The 19,381-nt window shown below is 37.4% G+C and overlaps 1 protein-coding gene across 1 annotated transcript in view; it reads right to left on the minus strand.

Annotated features, from left to right (window-relative positions):
* The window catches only part of LOC119766451, a 60,705-nt gene that overhangs the window by 1,225 nt on the left and 40,099 nt on the right, over positions 1–19,381 (minus strand). Inside the window, exon 2 of the mRNA XM_038251008.1 lies at positions 5,639–5,863. Coding sequence (XP_038106936.1) covers positions 5,639–5,863 — 225 coding nt within the window. The remainder of the gene's footprint in view (positions 1–5,638; positions 5,864–19,381) is intronic.

The following is a 19,381-nucleotide window of genomic DNA, read 5'->3' on the forward strand; positions in this document are numbered from 1 at the left end:
CAGCAAATAAAATTTGTTTTTTTAGGTGAGTTGCACCATCCTGCATTTTTCTTGAGTCTTTTTGTAACATCATCGGCTATTTTCACAACAAAAAATGATTGAAAAAAAAATCGTGGGCTCACCTTGAAATTTAACTTTTAAATAAAAAAAATTAAAATCTCATAGAAGGCGTGTTTTTTTTTTAGTGTATTTTTCAGAAATTCTGTCTAATTTCCTACAAGTTTTTCTTTGACCACTTTTTAATACGATGTAACGGCTTCGATATATATTTTATTAATATTATGAAATACAAAAATATTTAAAACACTTACGCCCTTCTCAAATGTTATTATCGAGTGAAACTGGCTCCATATACACAAAAATGGCTTACATATGCGTTGGATAACATGTCTACAACGTTTCATTGAAATCGAAGCTGGTATCAACTTTTTTTTTCGTAAAATCGTGATAACTTGTGATGGTTTTAACCAAACCCCTTTTGCTTAAATATGAAAATTTTCAATCATCTGGGAATGCACAGTGTTCGGAATGGCAAAATTAAGTGGAATAAATTAATAACTTCTTTATTTGACGTCCTAGCCAAATGGTGTCTTCCGAAGAGTTGTTGTACTTGATAAGGGCTGTCTTTCGAAGTTGCAGGGTGACAACCTTCCAAGGTGTCAACCAAAATCTAACTTTGTTGAATGACGTTGTAGGGCCTTGATGTCTTCGGCAAAGTTGAAAAGAAGAAAATTTCATGAGATTCTGTCGCTTTCACCAAATTTGTAGCTCTTAATATACTCGAGATATACGCAATTTTTGCAAAACGGTCGAAAAAAGCATTTTTTGGTGATAGCTCAAAATTTTAGCCACTGGTCAAATTTTCATCAAATTTTGTAAAATATCACATTCATGGTGTAGTTTATACCGTTGCATTTATTTTTTTCATAGTTAATGTATGAAATTCACTTGAGAAAAACGTGACACTTTAAGAGTATCATAATTATCCTTTTTCCATTGTTCTCATAACCATAGCCAAATTGAAAGCTTCTTCCTGAGCTAGTTAAACATTTAACTGCCAATGTTAGTTTGTTTCCATGCCTTCCGGTAAGTATTTAATCTGTGTTCTTCATTTTACGAAAAAATCAAAATTTATAAAAGTCACTCCGGCTATCAGTGTAACTTCGGTTCACGGTACCAGTTTTTCACTTGAAGAGTCCTATTTATTATTCACAATTTTGATCAGAACATTCTTACTCAAGACAGCGACTTCCATTCACAAACCTGTGCAATAATACTTCCACAAAAAATAAATGAATTCTTGTAGGCAAAATAGCAATTTTCATCAAACTTCAGAAACATTAGAACAACATTGTTGATCTTGAAATATTAAATTTTTACTAGTGAAAATTGTCAAAGTTTTGTCCCCCACCTTTATTTTTTTCCCGAAAAATAAAATTTAGTTTCGACAGTAATTTATTTAGACAACTGTAAAATTTCAGACAAAGCATTTTTTTATTTTGTGCTGCAGATTAACTTTAAAAATGTATATTCATGAATTGATGTATAATTAGCCAATTTAAAAAACAATTGAGGTTTTGCAGCGCGACTGTGTTTCAAATGTAGGTGGCGCCAAAATGAGGTTACTTGCCAAAAATCGCATTCCTTTCTGCTGGATTGAAGAACATAATCGCTTATTTCTCATGATTTCCTGCATCAATCATAATGAAACTGGTTGCAAAAGACGAGAAATTTTTTTTTTTTGTTATCAACCATATAACTGGTTATTTCATTGATAAATACGGGGAAACTCATGTTTTTCGTGTTCCAAAACATGTTTTTTAAAGAAAAAGTTCACAAATTTTTGCACGCCCATAAATTGATGTTCTTTATTTTAAAGCAAAAAAAATGGTCTCGTCTTTTGCAACCAGTTTCATTAAGATTGATGCAGGGAATCATGAAAAATAAGCGATTTTGTTCTTCAATCCGGCAGAAAGGCATACGATTTTAGGCAAATAACTTCATTTTGGCGCCACCTACATTTGAAACACAGTCGCGTGGCAAAACTTCAATTATTTTACTGGTAATTTTTTGAATGTTTTTTTTGTAGCTGAACATTTTTTAATCAGAACAGTATATTTCTGATAGATTAGGGCGTCTTCAGAAAATTTCTAGGAAATGGAGAGTTCTGAAAAAAGCAGCTACACTGAAAATTAAATAAAATTATTTAAATTTTAAGCAGATAATAACAAGTGTTTGTGATTTCGAGGAATAAACAAAAATTATTTAATCTACATTAAAAATATGAGTTGATTTTTAAGTAAAAAAAAAAGATATTACAAAATCCTCAACGCAAGGACAAACAATTGGAAATTTGACATTATGATTAAAAAGAAAAATATAAAAAAAAAATAACGAGTGATCTCCAGCTTTCTGTGTTAAATCTTCTGTAGTCTCTGGGATTATTGTGGCACTTATGTTATTTTGTATTATTTCGATGCTTTTTTTTTCCTGGGAATAGATTTTTGAAAGTTTTCCAGTTCATATTGAAGCTAAAGAAATTTTACCGCTTCCCAAATCAAATTTTTGAATATTAAACCTCAGCGGTCCAAACTTTTTTTGATTTTTTTATTTTGCTTTTGTTTAGGAGGTAATTTTGAGCAACTTTTGTTCTAGGAAAAGCTAACCGGCTCCGTGGCTTAATGGTTACGGCTTCTGCCTCATAAGCAGAAGGTTGAAGGATCAAATCCCGGCCGGTACCTTTGAAATTTGGAATGCTGAATTTGAACTTTGAATATGAACAAAAACGAAAATGAATCAGGTGGGATTCGAACTCACACCTCTGGATTGGTGGTCTGGGACGCTAAGCGGTCGGCCATCAGAAGGATTACACTCCAGTAGTGAATTTGATCCGTAGTGTTGAAACATGTTATCTTCTCATATTAAATAAGCGCTGATCCCTGATTTGCCTGACGGGATTGGAAGCCTAAATATAGATCGAGTTTCCTTCAGATGCTTGCTTCAATATTTAGGCAGAGCCGAACAATGCCCAGCGACCTCGGAATTGGACCGCAAGGAGCTCTGTCATTCTGAATCGGGTCGTTGGAAGCAGCGCGAGGGCTCAAAAAAAAAAAAAATCAAACCATCCACATTAACGATCCCCGGGTCTTTTGTGGTCTCTATTGCAAGTTTCTGCTCGAACCTAGGAGTCCAAAGGCTTGAATGGGGAGAGCACCCAAACCTCTTTTACTCCAAGGAACCTTCCACCCCAGTGTTTGAACTGACGACCTTTGGATTGTGAGTCCAACCGCCACCAGCGATTCCACCGGAGTAGGCTTGGTTTGGTGTGTTGTTTGTACTTATGGCATGGAGACGACTCCTACACCTGGAATGACTTAACGGCCTAACAACCAAGGCCGGGACCGACATTTTACTTCCTCTTCCGATGGAAGGTTGCAGCAGATGGGAATCGAACCCAGAATCATCCGCTTACAAAGTGGACAGCGTAACCATTCGGCCACGCACTGCCCAGCGCGAGGGCTATCACCACCTAATACCCGGGACTGAGATATGTTGTATCAGCATTCGGCATATACAAAGTCTGATACAAACTATACTTTCCCATAATTTCGCTACCGGTTAGCGGGTATTGGATTGGACCACACACACACACACACACACACACACACACACACACACACACACACACACACACACACACACACACACACACACACTTTTGTTCTAGGAAAAGCTTTACTTCACTTGTGTTATGATTTTCTTGTTTAATTTTTAGTATTTTAATTTGAATTTATCTTGTTTAGTTTATGTTTGTTTTTGGTAGTATTTGGCCTAGTCTAGTCAGCTCCTGTCATTACGTTTTGCCTATTTGATTTTTTCGTATTTTTGCATTCACTTTTTCAATTTTTTGCTTATTTTTCACAATTTCTGCTATAAAAAGGCACCATTATCATTAAAATTGTAAAAAATCGTAGAAGCATAGTCTGGAACACTTGAAACAATACTTAATACTCCTTTTTACTTAAAACAAAGGAAATGTTAGTAAAAAACACAGCCAAAGTTGAGCCAAAGTAGACCCTTAAAAAATGACAGTTTAAAAAAAACATTAACAAAGCCATATAAAACAAGTAGAACTTCCAACCCATAAATTTTCTAAAATTTTAAGAGTTCTTCTTTCCAATGCTTTTTAAAAATTAAAAATTGGTTGAAATTTTTTTGGATTTTTTGCGATTTTTTAATTGAATCTCGTCTAAAAGCGGTGTTGGGGTTAAAAAATCCTGTTGGTTTGGTTTGGTTTGGTTTTTTTTGTAATTATCAACCTTGACTTCTTTATAACATATTTTTTAAGTGCAAACAGTTCAAAGCAATCAATTGCGATGATTTTGGTTTCAACTCAATCACAAATTTGCTTGGACCTCAAAACTCTGATTTCTCAATTTGTCAAAAAGTAATTGCATCACAAATCAAATTCTTCAGTAAAGCCGAAATATGGAAACAAAAATAGATAAAAAGACCACAAGAATCATGCAAACATCACTCAAATCGGTACATTCATTATCACGCATCCACATAAGCTCGTCAAACGACTCTCTCATCCAATACGACTTAAATCGTGCACGACAGAGTGATGGCTGGCTGTTGGCTTCGTCCGTCAACTGCCAATGAATTTGAATACTCTAATAACTCATGCGAGCTCAACAACCAGCTTCTCCGAGACAACCCGTGGATGCTATGCCGGGCAGGAGTATGAACGATTTTCGAACCGTCCACACGTCAACAAAGCACAAAACAGTCCAAGCTGCTCACAATCGGCTTCCGTAGCCAAAGAGACGAAGAAGGGTAAACATCACTTCACCGTAAATCCCTTTTTGGGAAGGAATCCTCTTGGAGATCTCATCACGATTTCTGCTGATGCACACCGAACTAGATGCAGAATGTCCAGCTCCAACAAGGGAGGGACGACTGTCCACATTCCTGGAGCCGAACCGATTAGGCTATAAATCTTATCTCATTTTCGATTCGATGCGCTCCAAAGGGACTCCAGCGACTGAGCTCGATGCATTCGCTTTTTGATTTGATTTCTCCAACTGCAGCTCGCTGCACTGTATTGTGGAGAGCTGTTAAATCTTGCCGTCAACCGTCCAGCAGCAGCAGCGGTTCGGTTTAGGTGACTCGTCGTAAAAGGATTTCACGCAGCATCGAATGACGAAAATCTGGCACACACCGGGTACACCAGCGGACCGGGGGAAGCTGGGATCTTTGCGATGTGGTCGTCCAAAGCTAGCGGACGACGACGACTGCTAACTGATGCAACTGTTATCACCCGGCGCGCCAGTCAACGGTGAGTTTTGATCCTATCAATGGCAGACACACTGACTGGGTGGACAGTTGCAGCGTGGTATTCTGGATTAGTATTTCGGTTTACTGGATCTCCGGGTGGAGCGATTGTTCAGTTTGTTTGTAGTAGGGGTTTGGGTTCGTAGAAATTCGAATATATAGCAACAATTACAACATTTTTTTTTTGTTTTTCAAAAGTTCATTAAGTTTAAAACAAATTTTGTAAATTTATTACTTCTTAAGAACCCCAACTTCTTTGACCTGAATTCCACTAATAGTAAGCACGAATCTCTCAACTCACCACCGTCGTCCTGTACCAAACAGCACGATGGGTCGCATTTCCCGTCCGGATGTCATCGCCAGGATGCGTTTGCGTTGAACCTACCACCCACCGAGCCAGCGGCCGGGAAGTCCTGTTGCGCTTTGCACCCACAGCCAAGAGCCGGGCCTCCGGACAAACATCCCACGCTCTAAGGTCGTGATTGCGAAGCCGCACATATTTCTTCAACAAAGCCCGATGTGGTCCCTGAGAAGGTTATGGGAGTATTCTTAGAAAACGTAACAGGTTGAATGTAAAGTGTGATTCAAGGTTGACAAACGAGTTACAAGAAAAGTAGATAACTACAATGCCTAAAAAAGGGTAAACAGAAGTAGTAGACAAAGCATTAAAGCTTCGCGTTACGTAATCAGCGAATGTTCTCCAACCGTAATGTCATCGTGCTTTATCGAATCTTTCGAGCAACCAGCGGACAAATCAAGCAGGGACAACCCCAAAAGGGACTAATCTGTAGCAAGAAGGGATGATGAAATGGACCAAGACTTCCCAGAAGGACAATGAGTCCTTGTCTAAAGATGGGGGAGAGGACAATGCCAACGTGACGTAAAGTGTGCGCAGAAACGTGTTGCGTGGAAGAATTGGCTGCGGTTGCGAAGGTCAGGGCGACGATCGATATCTCCGCCCGACTGAGAACTCAAGGATGAAGTAGTGGGTGAGTCATGTGCAATGTTTGGAAACCGTCAACCAGCAAGGCAATATGAATATTTAAAACCCCGCTTGTTTTCGTTGCTGTTGCCTGCGGTCGCCGTTGCTTGGTTGGGTTTGAGGGTGACATCAAGAGAGATGTGCAATGAGATGCAGCCGCCAGAGCTGTTGGTTGGTTGGTTGAGACATGCAAATGAAGGATGTCAACTGCGAGTGACGTCGTCGTCCTTGTTGGTGATGGAGGAGTGAGCTCGTGGGATACGTGCCCGGAATGTTGGTTGGATGATTTCTCAAAATTACCCATTTGCCAACAAATATTGAAAATTGAAAGATTTTTAATTTTATATTTTTTTATTTTAAAAATAACTGTATCTCGAAGCCGTTGCATCGTATCAAAAAGTGATCAAAGATTAACTTGTAAGAAATTGGACGGGCTTTCTGATAATAATACTCTGAAATAAAAATACACGCCAAATCTATTTTTTTTTTTAATTTTTAAGTTTAAAAGTCAAATTTTAAAGTGATTTCACGATTTATTTTCGTTAAAATTTTTTGAGGAAATAGCCTAAGATGTTACAAAAAGACTTACGAAAATGAAGGATGGTATGTCGCTCCTAAAAAAAAACAAAAATCATTTACTAAATTGTTTTTTTTAAGTGGTCTAAACGTCAAAATTTTGAAAAAGCGATATTGGGAATCGATTTGCCCGACAATTTTACATAAATAGTTTCATAATGACCATAGTCCTATGTCCAATACTTGGAAAGATACAGCGGTTTAAAAAATTAAAGTGTCAAAAATAGATTTTTCAGTCTCGTAAATATTTTTATCGGAAAGCTCGTCCAATTTCCCATAAATTTGCCTTTTGAAAATATTTTCGTGACTGAAAAATTAATTCTGTCATATAGAAATTGCTAAAAAAACACCAAAAACCCTTTTTTATCGACATTTTATTTTTTTAACTAACTGTTTCTTCCCAAGGATTGGACATAGGACAATGGTCATCAGAGAGAATTTTATATGAAATTGTCTGGCAAATCGATTCCCAATATCGGTTTTTAAAAATTTTGACGTTTAGACCACTTTTCAAAAAAACAGTTTTATTAAATGATTTTTGTATTTTTTAGGAAAAACATACCATCCCGCATTTTTCATCAGTCTTTTTGTAACATCTTAGGTTATTTCCTCAAACATTTTGACGAAAAAAATAGTGGCATCACGTTAAAATATCACTTTTAAACTTAAAAATCAAAAAATCTCATGGAAGTGTCGTGTATTTTTATTATAGTGTATTTTTTCAGAAAGACCAATTTCCTTTTTCAGAAAGTCCAATTTCCTACAAGTTTGTCTTTGACCACTTTTTGATACGATGCAACGGCTTCGAGACACAGTAATTTTTAAATTGCAAAATACAAAAATATTTTGATAACTTACTGCCTTCTCAAATGTTAATTTTGAGTACAATCGGCTGGGTGCGGGACATTTCGCCGAATGTCGTTTCGCCGACGATCATTTCGCCGAAGGTCATTTCGCCGAATGTCGTTTCGCCTAATGGGACGTTTCGCCGAATGGGACGTTTCGCCGAATTGACAAATTATTGTAAAATAAATATATAAAATGGACACAAATATTTTGAAAAAGTATAATGTCCCTAAAAGGTGATTTTGCCATCTTTTTTTAAAAAATATTTTTTGTTTCTTAGTATGTTATTTTTATAAGTTTATGCATTATAACATGCATAAACAATCGCTTAGAAAATAATCTAGTTGAAAATTTTGTTGCATGTTTTTGCATTCTTTCATTTAATTACAGCAAACAATTTTAAATCATTTCTGTGAGTTTTTGCATTCTTATTTTAATAAATCATTAAAATTATTTCTGTGAGTTTTTGCGTTCTGTTAACCATGAGCAGTTCTTTAAATTTTCTGCTTATAATTTTGATAAATTTCTGTTAGTTTTTACTTTTTTTGTTTTTTAAGCATAATATTAGAATAATTTTTGTAAGTTTTTGTATTCTTTTCAACATAAGGAGTTCTTTTGATTTTCAGCATGTGTGTGTGTGTGTGTGTGTGTGTGTGTGTGTGTGTGTGTGTGTGTGTGTGTGTGCAACCAACCAAACGGGACCACGCGGTCGCTTCTTACAAATTGAGTTGTTTCCATGTATTTTTAGATCTATCTTTCTTACCAATCCAAAGGACGGGGGATCGAACCCCGACTCGAGCGACTTTTGATTTTTCGTTCATGTTCAGAGTTTCAAGATTTATATTTCCTATACTTTCTCGTTGGGAGCAGATGGGAATCGAACCCAGAACTATTCGCTTACAAAGCGAAAACCGTGACCAGTAAGCCACAGCCGCTCCTTTCTTTTGATTTTCAGCATAACATTTTGAAAAATGCCGGTAGTTTTGCATTCTTTGTTTACAGAGAATATTTTTTAAATTATTTCTGAGAGTTTTTGCATTCTTTCAAACATGAACAGTTTTTTTTTATTTTCTGCTTATAATTTTGATTATTTCTGTTTGTTTTTGCATTCTTTGTTTTTTAAGCAAATTATTTGTATATTTTTTTGTGAGTTTTTGCATTCTTTCAAACATGAGCAGTTCTATTGATTTTTAAGTATAACATTTTGGATATTTTTGTTAGTTTTTGCATTCTTTGTATTTAAGCATATTTTTTGTAATTATTTCTGTGAGTTTTTGCATTATTTCAAACATGAGCAGTTCTTTTAATTGGCTGCTTATGATCTAAATTATTTCTGTTTGTTTTTGCATTCTTTGTTTTTCAAGTAAATTATTTATATAATTTTTGGGAGTTTTCGCATTCTTTCAAACATGAGCAGTTCTTTTGGTTTTCAGCACAACATTTTGCAAAATTGCTGTTAGTTCTTGCATTCTATATTTTTGGCATATTTTTCAATTATTTCGGTGAGTTTATGTATATTTAGTTTTTAAGCATATTATTTCTATAATTTTTGTTAGGTTTTGCAATGTTTCAAACATGAGCAGTTTTTTTGATTTTTAGCATAGCATTTAGAAAAATTTCTGATAGTTTTTGCATTCTTCATTTTTTAAGCAAATTATTTGTATTATTTCTGTGAGTTTTTGAATTCTTTGAGACGTTCTTTACTTTTTTAAATTATTATATTATTATCTTGTCACTTCTAAAGTTTGCATGAGTGAATTACAAGATGGCACTGCAGCGAACAAATAGCATAAATTATACAAAAAATAATAATTTTATTCAATTCGGCGAAACGTCCATTCGGCGAAATAACCTTTGGCGAAACGTACCATTCGGCGAAACGACATTCGGCGAAATGACCGTCGGCGAAACGACATTTGGCGAAACGCACCAGATCCAATTGGCTCCATATACACAAAATGGCTGATATAGGCCTAGTATAACATGTCTACAAATTTTCATTGAAATCGGAGAGGGTCGGGTACAGTCATCCCACATATTCGGAACGGTTTACAGATCGGCCAACGCTCAAAAAATCATAGCAAATCGATAATTGAACTTAATGATTCGCTTTTACCTTCATTTGAAAGCTTTTCTTGCGATCTTTCGAATAATGTATCGAACGACAGCAAATTTTAACTTTTATATCAAGTTTTTGAAGAAAAACATTGACCCTTGAAATCCACAAATTTGGAACACTTTTTTCTTACGGATGTAAACAAACTTTGGTTCTCTCCGTGAGTACATAATTTTTACAAAATAATGACTTCTCGCACTGAAACCAACGAAACTCAAGCTAAGTTATGTTTTATAAGTGGTCTGATTACCTTTTTTTTTGAATATCAGTTAAATTCAGGTGTTCCACAATTGTGGGAGGCACAATAACAACCCACAATTATGGAACAGGCAATTTGGAGGCAGTGTTTTGCTGCTCTGGATAAAATAGTCTTGAAATGAGGTTTTTTGTTCAAAAAATACTAATTTTACTAGTGAAATAGCAAGAGAATGTCCAAATGAAGGTCCTAAAAATAGTAGGGTCGTCAGAAAAGCTACATTTGCCATGTTATTGATAAATTATCACAAAAGTGTTCCGAATTTGTGGGTGTTCCGAATATGTGGGATGACTGTACAATAGTACCAGAGAAATTCCTGATTTGAGCTGGAATTGCTCTTTTTTAACATTGTGAATCAGACCATTAGTTGCTGAGATATCGACGTTAGAAAATGGTGGGTTGTTTGGGTGAGACTTAGAAAACATCAATTTTCCTGTTTTTAAACCTTTGCATGTCAATATCTCAGCAACTAAGGGTCAGCATTTCAAAAATATTTTTTTTTCAAAAGTGGGCAAACATGTGCACTTATTTAAAAAAAATCGCATTTTGATTGCAAATTCGATTTTACATCGAAAAATGAAGTTTACATATTTTTGCGACCAATATTTCGATTTTTTTAAAAATCAGTATAGATTCAAAAAAATTATAGCTCGGTCAAAGATTTTTTGCACAACCTGAAAATATCTGAAAAGATAGCATTTGATGTTCCCTAAGACACATCAAAAAATAAAAAAAAATATAAAAATAGTGATTTTTTTTAAATCAAGTTTTAGTAACAAAAAGTTAAATTAAATGTCACCATTTTTTACCGTGTATTATTTATTTTCAGAGAAGTCCTCACTAATACATACAACTTTGCCGAAGGCTCCAAATCGATTAAAAAATTCCTTCAAAAGATACAGATTTATGAATTTTCATGTATCATTTTTGTATGGACAGCTGCCAAATTTGTATGGACAATTATATTGACAAACTAATGTTGCAAAATGGCTTCTTCGGGCATACCGAAGGCACCAAAAAAGTTTCAGCCTGATCAAAGAATACAAAAAATCCGAATGACCGAAATCTGAAAGAATTGCTCGTATATAACTGTGGCATTAAATAAATGTTTGAGCTACTTATGAGGTCAGAAAAGTTAAACATCGTACCAAAATTCAAATCAAATAAAGTCAAAAATTCCATTGATAGCATATTATGAAACATAACTTTTTGTTTCCTCACTGATGGAAGGCTGTAATCCTGTTCTTAAAATGAACTTTATATTTATCCTATTTATGTCAAAACTGTTCCATTCGATTATGTAATACATCGTTGGATAGGAATCGAAAAACATTTCCAACGAGTTTAAATGATTGAAGTTGAAACTATGTCCGGTTCCATCATCTGATATACCTGTAACCCCTTTCAATCGTTTCTGAAAGTTTATAGACTCTGTCTCAAGTTAATACCTTTCACTTGATAATGAGGGAGACTTTGAGGACTGCAAAGTTTGTGCTTCCCCTCGAGTTGAGCATGCGTAGAAATTTTGTTGGTCGGTGTAATAAGCTAATCTCTTCTTAAAAAAAATGCCTTTAAATTTTCAAAAATGATCAGCTATTTCATTTCAAGTTGAAGATAATCCGAAAATTCCATTATTTTTTGACAAAACTTCTATATGTTTACAAATCCAATTTATTAGGCTAAAAATATCTAATATTCATGAGTGCTGTTGAGTAACATTCCTCCAACCAAACCCAAGTACCATCGCTATCCCAGCACCACAACCACCGCCACTTCAGACATTTTCCTCAACTTCCAACAGCGATTAAATGAACACCCATGTGAATAAATCTTTTTCCGCTTTTAAGAGATTTAAGAGGGTGGCAAATACTTGTCACACATGGCTCCCCCCCCATCGCTTTGAAGCAGCTGTAGCAGTATTTACGCAAACACACTAAAATCACACACTCACACAGGCATAGACAATGCGAGAGGAAAAATGAGATGAGATTGGTTTGGGAGTAGGGTAGTGGCGAATAAATGATTCATCAATTTGGGTTTATGATCCATTCTGGGTGTTCTATTTATGCCATACAAAAGCGTAGTTGTAGGTTGGGGAAAAGGGAAGGACTGTTTGTACATGTGGTGTGCACTGGTGACAGTCAGTGTACTCTGGGAAATGGAACGGATTTCTTGCTGGGTTTCCCTTTTGGGAGGTTGACATCTCCAAACCCCCTCCCCCTTCCCACCCAGTGTGATATGGATGGATGCCATCACCATAAAACCATTCGCATAATTATTTGCACTTTGGGAAATAAGGAAATGGGTCTGCGATGGGACCCGGGGAGTTGGTTCTGTCTCGTGCTGATAAGGTTGATGGGTGGAAAAGGTTTCGTGATTGGTTAGGTGAGTTTTTGGGGGGGAATTCCTAGAAGATTGAGGTAGCTAATGGTTCTTCGTTTTGTAACAACTCCTTTTTCAACCTTGAATACTAAAATTTCAATCAAATGTAGTTAAATCTTCAACATTTTTTCTATACACTTGTTCAAAAGTTTAACATGCCACTCAACATTAGATTTTGAGTGACAGCTACGAAAATCACAACACTCACACACACTCCGAAAGAAGCGTCATTCACAACTCCTGGAATCCCCCTTTTCTATCCCTTCACGTCATCCAATATCTATGTCAGGACGAACCTTCCCCACCCTCCGTATCAAATTGGAGCCAAGTGTCTAATTTCACCTTTCTTTCTCACAACATAATAGCCATAGCCTAGTTGACTGCGATGTCCTTAACGCTATATATATCACCCCCTTCTCCAAACTTTCTTCTTCTTCAACAAGGGCTAATTATACTCCGAGCACATTTCCCGAGGATCCCTGGAGGCTTTTCGCCCCAATTTTTTTGTCCCGGGGACCCTTTCCCGCATACAACTTATGCTTCTCGCAGGAAAAGACAAAATGAAGCCTGTTTGCGGAATAAATTACATTTTCCCCATGAAATAATTCATTTTTGTTTTTCTTTTGTCGCGGGTCGTGGCTATTGTAAAAATGATCTCCCCCTTTTTCCACGAAGGAGGGAGGAAACCATCTTCAAGATGCAACCGACAACGACATCTTCACTGATGGGGGGTCCCTTTTCTGGTGCAAAATTAGAAGTAGGTCTTGCCAGCGTGGTAAGGGCGAGCATCTGTGAAGCTTCACTTACCTCGCAGGCCGTTCTGAAGAAAAGGCCTTCTTTTAAATTTCAAGCTGACCTTTCACCACCTGCAGACAAGTAAATTGACGGGTGGGCTGCATTTTTGGTGGCTCTTGAATTAAATTTTTAAAACTTCATTTAAACGAAAGAGTCAGCAATGTCAATATTAATGCTTAAAATGTCTTCAAAAGTTTTAATTTTTAATCAGAAAGTAACAGTATTCATTGGTTCAGATTATTATCGTTGCTTTCTAAAAAAAGATTAAAATTTCTTATAAAATATATGTCTTTAACTGTCCCCCAGAGGTAGAAAAAAAAACAAGTAAACAACTATGGATTGGTTTGATTTGGCAACATTAGTAGATATTAAATGTTCAGGTTTCACAAATGAAAAAAAAATCAAATAATTAACCAGAATATTAATATTTAAATGCAAAAAGGCATGGGAAAATGCATTGTACAGCAGAGCAGTCGATTGTCAATCATCAATTTCAATCAAGTCTAAGTTTCAAAGAAAATATTTTTTCCGCAAACAAAACTTTAACTAAGTATTTAGAACAACCGACACATAAAATAATTCACAATGTGAGAGAGTTGGGGCGCGGACTTGGTAATCTGAATATGATTCTCGCCGGATTGTAGTTATTTTTGGGGTGGGCAGGCCTGATTTTTTCTTCGGTACATGCTTTTTGTGTTTCGTTTTCTCATAAAATATTACATGCTTTTGCTCACAATGATGATGTGCACGCTTTTCCATGTGATTTTACCATCGGAAAACATTTGAAAATTTGAAATTGTTTAGAACATTGGATGTTCTATGTAAGATGTTTAAGTTCGAATGAACCAATGCTTCTCTTTTCTTCTTATTCAGAAAGTGTGAATTTCAATTTATCAAAAATTCCAATAACTATAATTGAGAGAACTTAAAATAATGTGGACCCCAAAATTTGCCTTGAAGCATACTTAACAGTTAGACCCCAGGGAGGAAGTCTAATGTTTTTTTAAATATTGTTTTCTATTTATTTTTTTATAAGAGAGAAAGGCCTTTTCAAGATAAGTAAAATTTCCATATCCTTTTTCAAGCAAAGCTCTCCTAATAATCTAGTTTTTTTTTAAATTCTTATTGATTTAATTACGCTGTATCAAGGTAATTTCCTTTTTTGATGTTAATAAGTAATTTTTTGTTTCGCTACAACCTCAATATTAAATTTTTATTTGGAAAAAAAAATGACAATCTTTGGAAAGTTAAGGTCCGTCAAATGTGAACATTCAGGTTTTCCTGATTACTATTTTTTCAATGAATATTTACAGTTGACCTTAAAAAAGAAAAAAAAAACTTTAAATTGTTGTTTTGAGTCGCTATTTATCATATTGCAAAAATTCCGATACAGTGAAATTATATATTAGCTACCTAGTTTTTTACTTCACAAAAATCTTGTACGAACGCTCAGTCGCCAGCCAGCGACAAGTTAAGACGTGTTTTGCTCGTGTTGTCATCTCGCGTGCTTGGAAGTTTTTGACAGATGGAGGTGGAGGAATCCTCCGAGGAGGAAGATTTTCGTCCCGTCCGCGGGAATCGGAAGCGGAAGAAGTCCAGCGAGGTCACTGGTATCGGCATCGAAGGAGAAAAAGTTGAGAAGACCCTGCTCAACAACAACAAGTTCAGCCCGCTAGCGGATAACAAAAACAACAACAATACCAGCCCAGCAGGAGGAGGGGACGCCCCGGCGGTTCCACCACCCGGCCAGTCGGCAGGTAAACAAAAGCAACCACCTTTGGTGGTGAAGAACACCACGGATTTTTACAAGCTAGTGGCGATAGTGGAAAGTTGTAAATTAGGTTTCAAACCGATTTATAAACTAACCCGATTTGGAACCAAGGTGACCTGCTTCTCTGTCAAAGATTTTGACAAGTTGCAAGAGCTACTCAAGAAGAAGAAAGTGGAATTCTACACCCACGATCGGCGGAGCGAACGAAATCATCGGGTGGTTCTTCGTGGTTTTCCTGATGAACTGAAACCGGACGAGGTCAAGTACCTTCTGAAGAGGGATCTCAAGCTGGATGCGCTGGAGGTGCATATCATCAAGCGGAAGGAAAAGTCCACCGTGGACGAAACTCCGTACATTGTGGTCTTCCCCAATGGATACACCAATCTGAAGAAGCTCTCTGCAATGAAAGTTGTGGCAAGCACTATCATTCGGTGGGAGGCCTACCGAAACAAGCGGCCGAACGTGACCCAGTGCAGGAACTGCTTGCATCTGGGCCATGGAACCAGGAACTGTCACCTGAAAGGCAGGTGCAACAACTGTGGGGGTCCCCACAAGACGGACGAGTGCAAAGTCCAAGAAGCCGAGCCGAAGCGGTGTGCCAACTGCTCTGGAGCCCACGAAGCCACGGACCGCAGCTGCCCTAAGCGTGCGGACTTCATCCGGAGGCGCCAGCAGGCGTCGAAACCGAAACCGCCGGTAAGGAAGGCGGAGAAGCAGAGTCCTGCAGTTCCGGCGTTTACGCCGGCGGAGTTCCCTCCGCTGCCGGGCGCAGTTCCGGACGGAAAATCCAAGGATCGCCCTCGTCTCGCAGGAAGCAGCCAAGGTGGCCCCCGAGACGGTGGAGCCACGGAGAAGGAAGCCGGGGAGGTACTCTACAGTTCGGCTGAGCTGTGGGGGATTTTCTCCGAGTACATCGGCAGGTTCAAGACCTGCAAGACCCGCTTGGACCAAGTAACCCTCGTCAGTTACATGATCTCCAAGTATGGAATTTAAGAAGTTTTTTTTGTTGTTGTTATTATATATTGTTTTACTGATCCTCGGTCCCAACCTGGTCACAGCACCTAAAAAAAACCTAATAAAAATAAGTTAAGAAAAAAAAATAATCTTGTACGATAGTTTTGCAGATTCAAAAAATAAATCAAAAGGTAGATCATTGTTCCAAAAAAAAAAAAAAGTCTACTAATTAACGTTTAATTGAATTAGTATGATTAAATCGTAACTGAATTCATTGAAAAGAACCATATTTATAACTTTCCTTTATACATTATTGGCACTATTGGCATATTCGAAAACACTCCTGGGTCCCTATTACTTCTAAAAACGTTTGCTATTATTCGACAACTAAAAACTAACTTACTCATAACAAAAAAAAACATCAGACAAATCTAAACAATAAATAAAATTGTATTATCTAGAAAATATTAGATATGTTTTTAACTCTTAAATAATACGACAATCGCCGAGATCAAACATGTACACAAAATTTTAAATAATTCTTTAAAAAAATAAATAATTTTGATAAAAGAATTAAAACCTACCCTTCGCTTTTTGTGATGATTTGAAAAATCAGCATTATAATTCCTCATTCATTTTTCTTAAGTAAACAATATGTAAAATTATTTAAAAATGTCTGTGTGTTCAAATAGTTTAAACTACGCTCTTAAGTTAAAAAAGGTGCAGGTGGTTATGTTCTACATGACCAATATGACAAAGAACTTTGTACAAAACTTCTAAAAAATTATTCTATTGCATTTTATTTTTAAATCATTGCCTAGGGGAAATTCTCGTATGTTTGGCAGGTTAAGCACTCGCTCCTAACTCCATCCAATTTGCTGATTTCACTATTTAAACAACTAATTTTGCAAAACCTTTGATAGAAACTTGCTTGCTCACTTCTTATTGAGCTATTTATCACTCGATTTCAGTTGAAAACTCTTTTAATTAGCTTTACTTGAATGTCAAAAATCTGACCTGCCAACATTAGAGGCACGCTGGAATTAGATGCTGTTCCCCTATTTATTTAATCCTGAATAATTTTTTCTAATTAAATGTTTCCAATCTTTGGCACCTCTGTGGAAATAAATTGCCAAAACACGAAAATATTGCCAAAACAAGTATGGTTCGGAAAATGCCTTGGAACCGGCCACTCTAGGTTGTGGTCACCACAATCAAAATGGTTATTTTCATGTCCAGTATCAAAAACCATGAATTTTGATACCCATATTGCCCCAAGTCGGATGGTTCGATTAATGTCCTCCCGGTAGAACCTTCCCTTGGACACTGGCCACTCCAGGTGTGGCCAATCCGGTCAAAATGGCCATTTTCATTACCAGTTTCAAAAACCATGAATTTTGATACCCATATTGCCCTAAGTAGTATAGTTCGATTACTCTCTGGTTCGATTAATGTCCCCACGGTAGAACCTTTCCCAGGGCACTGGCCACTCCGGGTGTGGCCAATCCGGTCGAAATGGCCATTTTCATTACCAGTTCAAAAACCATGAATGTTGATACCCATATTGCCCCAAGTCGTATGATTCGATTAATGTCCCCTCGGAAGAACCTTTCCCAGGGCACTGGCCACTCCGAGTTTGGCCAATATCCTATAAATGTGGTCCCAACCCCATTGCCTCAAATCATTCTAGTTTTCCGGTGACCATCCTTACAATCTTCATTAACACAGAATTCCTCCCAAGTTGGTGTACAAACTGTGTCTTCCAATGTGTGCGTGTGTTTGTATGAGCAATACAATTACCACCGTGGATCCGTCTTCGATGAAACCACGGTTGGCACTGAAATTTTCTGAGGCTAAGTGCTAGCTTATATAGTTCGCATGAAATGTGGCAACATGGTGCAAATTTTGCTTCCTCTCCTGCTTTCGCGAAACTCTCACGCGAGAGTTTGGCATCACTGTTGCCACATTTCATGCGAACTATATAAGCTAGCACTTAGCCTCAGAAAATTTCAGTGCCTATCGCGGTTTCGTCAAAGACGGATCGACGGTAGTAATTTTATTGCTCACACACACACGCACACATTGAACGACACAGTATGTGCACCAAATTGGGAGGAATTTTGTTCTAATGAAGATTGTTAGGAAGGTCACCGGAAAACCAGAATAATTTGGGGCAATGGGGTTGGGACCACATTGGTAGAACATTGGCCACACCCGGAGTGGCCATGGCCCTGGGGAAGGTTCTTCCGGGGGGACATTTACCGAACCATACGACTTGGGGCAATATGGGTATCAAAATTCATGGTTTTTGAAACTGGTAATGAAAATGGCCATTTTGACCGGATTGGCCACACCCAGAGTGGCCAGTGCCCTGGAGAAGGTTCTACCGGGAGACATTAATCGAACCATACAACTTAAGCCGGGACCGTGGTGTAGGGGTAAGCGTGATTGCCTCTCACCCAGTCGGCCTGGGTTCGATCCCAGACGGTCCCGGTGACATTTTTCGAGACGAGATTTGTCTGATCACGCCTTCCGTCGGACGAGAAGTAAATGTTGGCCCCGGACTAACCTAAAAAAGGTTAGGTCGTTAGCTCAGTCCAGGTGTAGGAGTCTTCTCCCTGGGTCCTGCCCAGGGGGGTAGCAAAGAAGCCGCCATCTTGGAAGTTCAGATAACAAACACTCAGAATCAGTATTATTTATATTACTTTGGTAACACGAAGTGTGTTATCCTGGTTAAACTCAAAAGTCCCATACAAATGTGTAAAACCAAACTAAAAAATGTGTAATGCCGATTCACAGTGTACGGGCGCACTGTTTGATCGACCAAAAGAAAAAAAGCAAAAAAAGGTAAACAGAAAAATCACTTTTTTCGACATGAATTTTCAGCCAATATTGGGATGGAATCTCCAAGGATATGATAGAATTTGCCATCAGCAACACAATTCACGTGTTTTTCAAGTATTTATCGTTTGAATTGCGGGAAATTTGAAAATCAAAAACCAAACAATGATTTGTTATGGGCTACCATTTGACAGCTAGTGCTTTTGTTGTGGGCTCTCATTTGACAACCGTACTAATGTCGACTGTTGTCAGTTTGCTTTGGTCGGAATAGGGTTGCCATCCCCCCGGTCCTGCCTCGGTGGAGTCGCTGGCAGGCAGTTGGACTCACAATCCAAAGGTCGTCAGTTCGAATCCCGGGGTGGATGGAAGTTTAGGTGTAAAAAGAGGTTTGCAATTGCCTCAACAATCAAGCCTTCGAACACTTAGTTTCGAGTAGGAAACTCGTAATCGAGAACGCCAAGGCAAAGCTGTAGATCGAATAATTTGATTTGATTTTGATTTTTTTTGACAACTTGGGGCAATATG

This window comes from Culex quinquefasciatus, chromosome 2 (assembly GCF_015732765.1).
Source record: "Culex quinquefasciatus strain JHB chromosome 2, VPISU_Cqui_1.0_pri_paternal, whole genome shotgun sequence".
NCBI lineage: Eukaryota > Metazoa > Arthropoda > Insecta > Diptera > Culicidae > Culex > Culex quinquefasciatus.